General features: G+C 36.6%; 1 protein-coding gene across 22 annotated transcripts in view; it reads right to left on the bottom strand.

The window, feature by feature from the left end:
• The window catches only part of LOC140734712 (ataxin-7-like protein 1), a 260,198-nt gene that overhangs the window by 89,899 nt on the left and 157,374 nt on the right, over positions 1 to 12,925 (bottom strand). For 18 of the 22 annotated variants that reach the window (XM_073059059.1, XM_073059060.1, XM_073059061.1 and 15 more), the window contains one exon: positions 11,790 to 12,012. In XM_073059059.1, coding sequence (XP_072915160.1) covers positions 11,790 to 12,012 — 223 coding nt within the window. Of the gene's footprint in view, positions 1 to 6,194; positions 6,272 to 10,404; positions 10,499 to 10,952; positions 11,076 to 11,789; positions 12,013 to 12,925 lie in introns of those variants that run through there. The other 4 variants (XM_073059075.1, XM_073059078.1, XM_073059076.1 and 1 more) reach the window with 4 other exon arrangements.

Raw genomic sequence — 12,925 nt, 5'->3', positions numbered from 1 at the left:
GTCAAGTGTTGATTGTCACCAAAGTGGAGATATTACTTCCAATCTGCACAGACAATGGTCTTCCAGTGAGGAAGTCGGGGATCCAGTTGCAGAGGGAGATACAAAGGCCTAGGTTTTGTAGCTTTCTAACACCCAGAAGACCAAGGAGATCATTGTGGACTTCAGGCATGCTAGGAGCCACACTCATGTCCCCATCTACATCAATGGAGCTATAGTAGAGCATGTATCAAGCTTCAAATTCCTTGCTGTCCACATTTCCGAGGATCTCACCTGGTCCCTGAACTCCATCCTGATCAAAAGGCGCAACAGTGCCTTATTTCCTGCAGCGCATCAAGAAAGCTCACCTCTGTCCCAGGATACGGACGGACTTTTACCACTGTATCATTGAAAGCATACTCACCAACTGCATCTCAGTGTGGTATGGCAATTGTCCCGTATCAGACCGCAAAGCACTCCAGCGTGTGGTGAAAACTGCCCAGTGGATTATCAGCACCCAACTGCCCACCATTGAGAATATCTACCATAAACGCTGCCTGGGCAGAGGGAAAAGCATTATCAAGGATGCATCTCACCCTAACCATGGACTTTTTACTTTCCTCCCATCCAGTAGGTGCTACAGGAACCTCCACTCCCGCACCAGCAGGCACAGGACCAGCTTCTTCCTTGAGACTGTGACCCTACTGAACCTCACATCACAGCGTGAAGCAGTATTGCACCCATATTGTACTGTTTCAGTACGTCTATATTTCTGTGCTGTAGCACTTACTTTTTATTCACAGTTATTTTGTAAATAACACTATTCTTTGCATTTCTGGTTAGATGCTAACTGTATTTCATTTGGCTTTGTACCTGTACTCAGCACAATGACAATAAAGTTGAATCTAATCTAATCTTTTTAATTGTCTTTTTAACTGTTGGAATGATTGTGTTAAACACTGAGCTGTAGTCAATAAACAGCATCCTGACGTAAGTATTAGTACGTATTGTCCAGGTGATCCAAAGCTGTAAACTTATTGTAACAATGGGCGAATTGCAGTGTGCTCAGGGTTTTGCTGAGACAGGAGTTGAGTACAGAAATAATCGACCACTCACTGGACAATAGTCGTTAAAGCAGCTCACCCTGCTCTTCTTGGGCACTTGCCTTTTTGAAGTGGGTGGTCCAGTTACGTTTATCCTCTTATTCTCCTTGTATTTTCATCAGCTTCCCCCACCGCTGCATGTTGTAACATTCACCTATATGCTATGATCAATTCACAGAGGCCAATTAAACAACCAACCAACCAACCTGTTGTTTGGTACATGGGACAGAAATGGAGCACTAGTCTGCACTGATTAGTACTCCATTTGTAAGGATCATGGTTTGCTTGCCAGAGACAGTACAATAATCATGCAGCACTTCAACATTCATATGGACAGCACAGAGCAAATTTCTGTGAAGGATACAGGATTCTTTATGTATATTTCAAAGAACCATATTGAGAAAACACACTGTTAAATCTAGTATTGTCAACAAAAAGGAGCTAGTTAATATCTGTGTAATACAAGAACCTCAGAGAAAGAGTAATTATAGTTTGATATTGAGTTTGAGGTTTACTTAAATTCTGTATAAAACAAACTGCCTCGGCATGAGATTGAAGTAAAGCAGATTAGGAAACATACTTGCATTTAACTTATTAAAAAGTAGTCCAATTGCAGTTACCAAGTTACAGACAAACCAAATGGAACAGGTTTAGATACCCAATCTGAGGAATGGGAGTATTTGAGAGTTCAGCCAAGATTGAAAGAAGGGAAGTGAAAGTGAGCAGACTCAGTAACCCATCAAGGTACATGTTGACACTTGGTAAAAACATCCATAATAATATAAAAAGAGGTCAGTAAAAATAAACAAATGTAAGCTATTACACTGACAGACAAGGAACTGACAGATATATATACAAAACATGTTACAATTGCCTTTGCAGCAGAATATAAAAAATACTTAAGTAGTATGAAACCAAAGATAAGGTTAGAATAAGCAATAAAAATATCAATTGTTATCTGTAAAATACAAGTACTCGACAAATCAAAAGAATAAAGCTTACAAACTTCTTGGACTTGATGACCTACATCTTGGAATTAAAGAGAGGTAGGTGTACTGCTTTTGATTTTCTACAATTCTATAGGCTTCAGTAGGCTAATCAGTTGACAAAAGCAACAGAGAAAATACTGATGTTTAATTGAAACATGGTAAAGGGCAAGTAGAGATTTATTGTATAAAAAAGTTGGACAGGATCACAGGGTTTTAGGAAAGAATACTTTATTTGACAAAAGGGAACTCAGTGAAGAGTGTGTTCAGAGTTTCAAAACACATACCACAAAATTTTAATACATAAAAATAGACTCCTAGCATTAGAATAACACATTAGGATTGATTTAACACTGCTTTATTGATCAGAATACGAACAGTTGTGCGTTGAGAGTCAGGTATTTACAATCTATTTCAATAAAAATAAATTAAGTGACTGAATGTGATGCATTCATAATTACCGGCAATGGAGAGCTAGATGGGAAAATGGCAAAGAGAATGCAAACAAGATGTAGAATGCTCAAGTAAATCTGCAAGAACATCACATATGAAATATAAAATGCGCAGAAATATGAACTTGCCAAGTTTGGTAGGGAACACCAAAATCTATTTTTCTATGTTGCAAAAGACACGATCCCAATATAGCAAGAGAATGACAGTATACAGAGAGAACTATATATTCAAATATAACAAAGCTAGTTTGCAAGCTTAGCAAGCAATAAGAAATGGTATGTTGGCCTTTAAAGCAGGAATACTGAAATAACACATAAAGAAGTCTTACTGCAATTATATAGGGCCATGAAAACATTAAATTTAAATTACTGTGTAGCAGTCCAGTCAATTTAATCAACACAAGAAATCCTTCTCTGAAAAAAGCATAAACATGGTTCACTTGTCAACCTCCTGGGATGCAAAGATTCTCCAATGAGGAGTGATTGAGTGGACTAAGCCTATATCCTCCATTTATATTTTTTTTTAATGGAGCTAGAAGGAAATGATGTTTCCCCTTTCCTGGGGAATGGTATCAGGACAGCCTGGGAATCAATAAAGGATTGATCTTTCAAGACAGCTAAGGAGAAATTACATCACAAAAAGGTATATGCGTATTTCAATTTTTCTACACTATGTATGTCAACTCAATGAACATATTCAAGGCTGAGATAAATAGTTTTGGATACCAAAGAATAGAAATTAGTGGGGAAAGTGGAGTTGTGGAAAAATAAGACATGACCTTCACAAAAAGACAGAGCATCTACGGGGTTTAAGGTCTTACATTTCATCCTTTTATGTTCCTTACCAAACCTCCAAATAGAATTAAAATTGTAGGTATCACAAATCAGTTTGAGGACCAAAATAAGCAGTATAGAAATGTAGACAGCAATGATCAAAAAGAGCCAAATGTCAATTAAATACGAATTGGTAAATTTTGGCACTCTGAATAATGAAGAACTGGTGATATGGAGGAGAAGAGTGGTTTTGGTTCATAGACATCAAAGTGGCAGCTTAAGTGGATATGGCCATAATCTGCAAGTAGACACTGGGTTTTATGGCAAGAGACATAGAATGAATGTGTTGTTGTCAAAATCTCTCAAAAATGCAGTAGAGTCACAGACCACAACAATTGAGAAACAGGCCCTTCATCCATCTAGCTTGTACCAGCCTTTTTTCCACCTAATCCCATCTACTGGCACCCAAACCATAGCCTTCCATACCCCTCAGTGCAAGTCCTACCTTGGTCTGTCCTGCCTGCCAAAGTGCAACAACTCATATTTGTCTGCATTAAATTTCATCTGCCATTTTTCAATCCATTTATCCAGCTGGTCAAGATCACATTGCAAACTTTGGCAGCATTCCCTGCTGTCTACTATGCTTCCAATCTTGGTGTTATCCACAAATCTGTTGATCAAATTGACCACAACGTCATCTAAATCAACAACATGGACTCATCACCAACCCCAGCAGTCTACTACTAGTCACAGATTGCAGTCAGAGTCATCCATCTACTACCATGTCTTCTCCTGCTAAGTCAATTTTGAAATAATTTACTACTTCATCCTGAGTGTCAAGCAACATGGACTAGACTACCATGTGGGATTTTGTCAAAGGCTTTGCTGAGGTCCATACAGACAATGTGAATAGCCTTCTCTTCATCAACCGTCCTAACCATCTACTCAAAGAACTCTGTAAGATTGTTTAGACATGACCCACCATGCACACCATGTTGTCTATCCTTAATCAGGCTATGTCTATCCAAAATCTTAGAATACCTTCCAATAATTTATCTGTGACCTGCAATTTCCTGGCTTATTCTTGGCACTTTCTTGAATAACAGAACAGTATATACTATTTTCCAGCACCTCACCTGTGGTTAAGGACATTTTAAAAGTTTCAGCCAGAATCTTTGCAGTTTCTGCACTAGGCATCCACTAAGTCTAAGGGGACACCTTTTTTAGGCCCTGGGGACTTATCTATCCTAATTTCCCTCAAGACAGCAAACATCTTTTTGTAATCCACATATGATCCATGACCTCACTTCTTTTTTCACCTAGTTCTAGAGAACCTCCCGAGGAAATACGGATGAAAAAATTTCATTAAAGATCTCCTCCATCTCTTTCATCACCATGCACAAATGACCACACTGATCTTCAAGAGGACCAATTTTGTTCCTTACTATCCTTTTGCTCTTGATATATCTATAGAAACCCTTGGGATTCTCTTTCACCTTGTCTGCCAAAGCAATGCCGTGTCCTCTTTTAGCCCTCCTGATTTCTTTCTTAAGTATTCTCTTGCATTCTTAATACTCTTCCAAGTGCCTCATATGAACCTAACTACATATACCTAATGCATTCCTCCTCCTTCTTCTTAACCAAGGCCACAATATCCCTCAAAAATCAAGGTTCCCAAAACTGTTAACCTTGCCTTTCATTCTAACAGGAACATATGAATTCTGTACTCTCAATATTTCACTTTTGAAGACCTCCCATTTACCGAGCATCTCCTTGCAAAAAGCAACCCATCCCAATCTACACCTGCCAGATTCTTCCATCAAAACTGACCTTTCTCCAATTTAGTATCTCAACCCAAGGACCAGTCCTATCCTTCTGCGTATTTATTTTGAAACAAATGGAACTGTGATCACTAGCTCCAAAGTGTTTACACACTTCTATTCTGTCTCATTCTCTAAAAAGATATCTAGTATTATATCTTCTTTAGTTAGGATCTCCACATATTGATAAAGGAAATCTTCCTGAACACATTTGACAAACTGTATCCCATCTAGTCCTTTTGCATTATGAGAGTACAGTGCAACATTTTTATCAGGTATTTGTAGTTAAGATCAAATGAAGCACTTGCAAGAGAACATTTAAGAGCGAAATTACGAAGGCTAAAAGAGAACATGAGGTTGTTTTGGCAGACAAGGTGAAAGAGAATCCCAAGGGCTTCTATAGATATTTACTTCACAGCAATGATGTTAAGCCAAGAGAGAGCACTGAGTGAATTCACTTGGTTGCAGCTTGCCACTAATGTAAAGAGAGACTTGGAAAATTTGGCGCTGTTTTAATTACTATTGAAGAATTTTATATGTGTTTAAAATAACAGAGAGAACTGATAGAAATAGAGACAGCTTAAATGAATGAGTAGCAGAGAGCTAAGGGACATGTAGGTAAATCTAAATGCATGGTATTTGGGCCAAAGCATGACAAACCATTTTAATGAAAGTTTGCAAGAATGAAGAATCAATTGTGATTGAAACAGATGTCATCTTTTACCTTGGTTAATTAACTGGTTGAAGGAGAGGAGAATATAGAGACATGGGAACAAGGTGAGTACATAAGATTAAAATTATTGCCCATGTACAATACAATTACAGACTGATTGAGATGCATGTGTAATAGCTACTTAGTAATTCTATTATATCAGGATGATGCAAGGTAATTTGTCCAAGTTTTGGACTTCCAAATCTCAGTTGTGCTGCTGTGCCAAAGCATCAAGTAGAAGCCAAACAGCCCATTATAAGTGTTGGGTGGATTGAAAGAAAAAAGGTGATGGAGTTGCCAATAGGCTGCTATCAATGCTTGTGAACAGCCAGTTGAAGAATGTTATAGGTGGAGATGTTGGACCAGCTCACCTATCCTTCCTTATGACGGCAGCAGAAGGAGAAGCATGTTCTAGTGAGACCACAAGGGAACAAAGAGGATGATACACCTTTAAAAAATAAAGAGAAATTACGATTTTCTTCATGTAAAGTGAAAGTGGAAAAATATTTTTCCCCACATCATTTTAATTGCTCCTCCCCTCCTGGAATAATCATAAATTGAGAATCTATGTCAATCTAGAAAATGTGTTTCATCTAAATTGAAAAATCTTCATGTCATGCACAAGATTCCTTGCTCACCACTGATTTAAAGAATATCTATCACTAAGTATTGAACAGATTTAGAGAAGGTCAATGCATAATAGAGCTCTTGATCAGACTGTAACAATTACTGCACAGAGTAGGTTATCATAGGATGCATCAAAACATTGCTGGAAAATGTTTACAAGCCGATTAAACAACATTCAATGACAACGAGTTGGTATACTCTATAGGTCCTTTTAGTTTTACAGAAGTCCTGAATTTAATAATTATTCCATAATAGCAAATGGTATTTAACCAATAATTTAGAGAACTTTAATGTCAAGGCAAGGTATTCAATTGGTGGGTGTGAATTTGATTCTCATCTCTAAATGTAATAAGCTTTGATGGCTCTAGTTCAAACAAGGCTAGGTAAATTAAAAATCTGTAAGAATTAATCTATCATATAAAGAACCTACTAGATTCATACTAACATACCAATTGCAGCTGTGTATAAGCCTGACAAGTCATTCTTTCACTGTAGGACCATGACAGAATCCAGTAAGAAAATTAAATTTATTGACATATTCATATTCCTCATTTGCTAACAACTGAAACATTCTTAGTTTGCTAACTTTCTTCACATATATTGAGGTTTGGATTTGACAAAATCATTATGACTATATAGGAATAAAAATACTGAAGCCTCAGCAGTCCTATGCCTCTTCTCATTCCACCCACCTGCGAGGAGGTATAGGAGCTTGAAGACCCACACACTCAATGATTTAGGAACAGCTTCTTCCCTAATGCTGTCAGATTTCTGAATGGTTCATTAACGATACCTTGTTATGCCTTTTTTTGCACAATCTATTTTTAATTTACAGTAATTTTTGTATCTTTGTGCTGTACTGTTGCTTTAAAACAACAAACATCATGTAAGATAGTGACAATTATTCTGATTCTTCATATGAAGAGGATAGCTGAGATCACTTCATGACTTGCTCTCACTCTACAGATACTTATACTGCATTAAGATTTAATTTTATAAAACCAGTCATAAAATGTAAATATAGGGCTTTTGGCCTCAGTATGCACCAAACCATCAACCATCCACTTAAATGAATCCTATTCTATTCTCCCCACATTCCCATCAACTCCCACTGATCCTACCACTTACCTACATGTTAGGCACAATTTGCTGTAGCCAATTAATCTACTAATCCATGTCTTTGGAGTGTGGATGGAAAATATCTTTTCTTTGAATTGTGTCGTCTTAAGTCAGGTTGAGATATCTTATTTGTCACATTGAGTCATTGGTACACTGCAAGAGACACTACAATTTACATAATCTTCAACATTTTATCAAGACCTAAAAATATCAACCAAATGTCAAGGCCGTTTGGTTGTGTCCTTCAATAACTATACCTGCCTTTGGTTTTTCGATATGAAGTAACATTTTTTTCAGATCCTTAGTGGTATTCAAATAATATTGCACATGACAGTAAGTACCATTCTAGCTCCTTCATTCAAAATGGAAATGATTCAGGATCATTGTAATTTCAATCTTAAACTAGGTTCAAAGTGGCTTCACCATAATTCCAGTTTAAAACCATAAATGCATTATCTGTGTGGAAATGAGGAAGTTAATCAGCAAAGGCCAGATTTCACAACACTTTTAAACTGGGAATCTTAATAAGCAATGATAAATGACTAGGACAACTTTTTGAGGAAAAATGGCAGCAAGTGAATTATAATGTGGGTACAACATATGTACATCGGAAGAAAAGAAAAACATACTATTGTAATAAAAAAGGGGAAGACTAATAAATCTTGGTGTGCAGAGGGACCTCAAGATGAATCAATTTTTTTTACATTTAGGTTCATCAAACAGAAGGGAAAATCAGACATCAGTTATTATTGCAAGTAGTTTTAAATAGAGAAATAAGGAAGTCTTGCTGCAATTATGTAAGAGCTTAGTGAGATTGTGTCTGAAGCTTTAGTTGAGGCTGAAATGAAGGTTTGCTGGGTTGATTCCTGTGGTAAGCCGTTTGTACTTCAGTTCATACTGAGTAAAATGCAACTAGAATCTGCATGTTAAAGAATGAAAGGTGACCTCACCAAAATGTACAAAATTCCTGGGGGTTTGGTGACATGCAACACTGAAGATTATAATATCAGTCCCTTGGGATTGGAATAAGTTTTGCTGACAAGATTGTTGTTAATCTTCAGAATTCTCTATGTGGAGGCCTGTGGATGTTCCGTTACCGAGTATACACAACTCTGAGTTTATGGCTGAGAAATTCATTTCACAGCAGGATATTTTGGAACTAAAAACAATCTGAATCAGAAATTTAACAACAGAAATATGTACATCTGTCTATAGTTTGGTTTTGTCTTCCCATATTTTAAATTATCACTGCACTTGCTTCAATCATTTGTCCATAACTACAATAAAACTCCAATAATCCAGCATCCTCAAGACTTGTGGTACCCGACTGGACAGATTTTCCAGACTATCAGATGTTTATAATGCTTAATACATTTCCTATACCTTTCTTTGTTTTAAGATGTTACATGTTAGAATAGACTTTCCAACAAACCAGAAGAATTTAAAGAGGTCAAGAAACAGGACCCTGACAAGTTTGAAGGGAACATTGGCCCTATTCACTTTAAAGGGAGCATACACAACAGGGCTCTGATGAGTTAAAACAGAGTGTAGGAAACAGGGCTCCAGTACATTTAAATGGAGTATGAGAAATGGGGCCCCGGCGAGTTTACAGGGTGCACAGAAATCTCATGACTAAATGCCTTAACAGAATTTCCAAACAACTACACAGACAATTATCAGGAATTTACTGTAACATTAATGAAATTCCACTGATAACAAATACTGACGGGAAATCTAATTGTCTAGATGGAGATTATTAAGAAATTCAATATAATTGAATTATTATGGCACAAGAATGGAGCTATTTGGTCCATCAAGCCAAAGCTAGTTCCTAACAGAGCAATCCAAATAATCAACCTCATTACTCAAAGCATTGGACATTATTTTCCCTCAAGACAGCATCCTTAAATGGCCAACTGTTTAGTGTTGCTTGTCCTCTGGTTTGGAAGCTGAAAACAAGAGGACAAGAGGCATTAAAAATGTTGTGCCATTTTGGGATGGGATCAGGAATTATTTTCCTTCCTATTCCAAAGATTGTGGATATTCCAAACCTTTCTCCCAAAACAGACACAGTTAATTGGAAAATTCCATAACTGAAACAAATACTTATGGCTTTAATGACTAAATTTAGATTACAGAACCAATGTGAATAAATAGCATTGGGATACAGTTCAATCCTGATCTGATCACTGGTATGTCTTTTAAGAGTCAAAGGGCTTAATAAACTCCTAATTCATAAATTATTCCCAAATAACTACATGCATGACATTAAATGGAAAAAAATCAATTTATTTACTTCATCATAACAAATGGTTAATGTGTTAGAACATCAGTATTATTTTCCAATCCATCTGCCTGTCATCCCTTCACCTGGACCCACGTACCAGCTCATGCTTCACCCATTTCCTCCCCTATTTTATATTAACTATCTGACTATCTCCCGTTTCCAGTTCAGATGAAGGGTCTTAACCTGAAATGTCGATTGTCTATTTACCTCCGCAGATGGTGTATGATCTACAGAACTCTTTTAGTGCTTTGTGAGATGAGTTTACAATACAAAGACTTTTCATTTAAAATTCTGGATTTATTTAACACAATTTAAATTTCCATACTAGAATTCAAATGTCTCTGGATATGATTCAGATGTTATTAACAGCTGGGGAGTAACTTAACCACACCATATTGAAACACACACAAAATGCTGGAGGAACTCAGCAGGTCAGGCAGCATCTATGGAAAAGAGTAAACAGTCAACCTTTCAGGCCGAGACCCTTCAGCAGGACTGCAAAGGAAGGGGAGATGTTAAGAGTTCGTGTTTGTCACACCGTATTGTACCTTGATTTTAGTATTTCACTTTTTCAATACTTTCAACCCATGACAATTCAGAAAGCACTGCCACATCTAGAATCCACAGCAAATGTGTAGGCATCTGTAATACAACTATATTTGGTGTTGCAGAATTGGGAACAAAAATATCTCAGCAGCATAGGCAACATTCGCCTTCATTTGCAAAACAAACAAGAAGTCTTTTTGGCCATTTTTTTTTCAAGTTTCTAGTTGCATATTCAGCCAATAGCTGACAATCACAGTAACTCTCCTGCTTCAATGTTTCACAGAGGTAACAATGAAAAACTCATGAAAATAAACAGTGACAAAATGTTTTGGAAAACAGCATCCATTTCTTGTATTTTTTAAATTATTAATATAAAAGGGATCATTTTAATTACAGATAGTGGAGTTTAAAAAAATTACAATGACCTTACTTCCAAGAAATCCCTGAGCCTCAGTCGTACTTAGTTGCACTGGACTGATGACATTGCAACTGTAATTCATTTCAGCAATGAAGTGCACTGCAAATTAGGGACTCCTGTTGGATAATTTACCTTGCAGATCATCTGCCAATAGTCACTACTCAGCCTCAGAATGTGAAACATTGCTCTCAGGTGAGAAATTCAAGGACAGTTGATTCTGTAGAACCAGAAATGGAGTTAGCTTCTGAAGTAAGACTGGGAAAATAAAGGAGTGGATAAAATATTAAAAGTGGCTTTCACAATTACACTAGAAAATTGGTTTTGTCACATAACAAGGAGCTACAGGCTTGATCACAACATAAACAAGAATACTTTTTTCATTAGTTTACTGGTACAAAAGGGAATGTGAAGAGGCAAGCCTGTTCTGGGCTCTTAAGTACTTAAAAACAGATCATCTGAATATTAGCAAAACTAGCCCATTTCCCCTTCTAAAAAGTTAATCACATGAAAACTAGAAACTTGACTTCATCAAGAACAGATTTCTTCATAGATGTTACTAGTTCAGAACTGCAATGTATTGGAACAAGAAATATAATTGAAACAAAAGAATTTATGGAAAAATAGATTAAATTTTCTTTTCCAATAAGAAGCATCTTTATGATTTCATGTAAATAAAGTCAACTGAAACACTGTATATTCAGCTTAAAGAGAGCCTATTCATAAACATTTATTTTAAATAATCAAGCTACTAGGAGATTCATACTGATTAAAACTGCATTTGCTTATAGAGCATACAGCTCAAATTAGTGACGATGATTTCAGACTTATTAAATAGTACAACTTCTCTAAAATGGTACTGAAAGATCCATTATACCTTAGGTGAACAAAATTGAGAAATAGTTTTAATGATCTCCATTTTTAAAGCAGTAACCAAAAAATCCTGATAAATATCAAACTAAAGATACCCACCATGATTTATCTTTTGTTACTTTGGAAGGAAAGACTGCCTGTTGCTGCTTATTATTGGAGGTTTGTAGATTGTCTTTTGGTGTCTTGAATGGCTTGGAGTTGCTACCGATGGTGGTATGGCTACTGCAGGCTTTGGATTTCATTGGGACTGGTGATGTTGTGGAATTGGAGGTTGATGAAGCTGGTGAGAGGGTCGCCTTACACGAAGAACCATGTCTTCTTTCTGAAAATATAGAGCAAGTGATTAGAGTGAAAGTCACAACTGGGGAAAAATATTTTTCCATTTAATTCTTATGTAAAACTTGCATTAAGGAACATATCTAATGCACTGAGGTACAAAAATCATACACCCAGTTTTACAGACTTCTATTGGGGAAAAAATGAGTAGTTCTTGCAGATGAGCCATTCAACATACCCATGACTAAATGAGTTCTTTGGACTTATGGGTCTACAATTATATAGTATGATAGTATAATTAACAACTGATACTTCACTATGGGCTGTTTGCATGAATTATTAAGATTAAAAAGCTGCAGATGTTAGTATTCCAAAATAAAAATCAGAAAAGGCAGGAAATACTCAGCAAGTCAGGATGCATCTGTAAGAAAAAACGGTTAACAGTTCAGGCTGAAGAAGTGAAAAGGAGTTCGTTAAACTGTGGAGAAGATTGCTTGAAATATTATATCCGTCCTGTTAATGGCAATTAGCTGAACAGTAGTTCTGAACTTCCACCTTTGTTAAGCATGATGAACTTCCACTGAGTTCTATCTGTAAAAGTCAGCATTTCTAAGTGGAACTTGCAGGTTGGGAGATCAAGTGGTTCTTGTTAGCTTAATTTATGTATTAGACGTCAGCTGGTTTGATGGCCACACACTTTTGCCTCTGAAAAGGAAGTCTATAAATGGAGACTCCAGATGTCTGAGGTCAAAATCTTGACTGACACTTGGATGACACTGAAGGAAAGCTGCACCATCTTTCAAATGAGATGTTAAACTGAGGGTTTTCTCTTGTATACACAGAAAACCTTCTGCCACCAACATACATGTTCAGTAGTCTTGCTAAGAACAGATTAGATCACCTTTATTTTAATTGCAGTAACATTTCCACTTGACCACATTCACTGAAACAGGTTTTCA

This window comes from Hemitrygon akajei, chromosome 10 (genome assembly GCF_048418815.1).
Source record: "Hemitrygon akajei chromosome 10, sHemAka1.3, whole genome shotgun sequence".
Taxonomy (NCBI): Eukaryota; Metazoa; Chordata; class Chondrichthyes; order Myliobatiformes; family Dasyatidae; genus Hemitrygon; species Hemitrygon akajei.
This window is presented reverse-complemented; position numbering and strand designations above follow the sequence as displayed.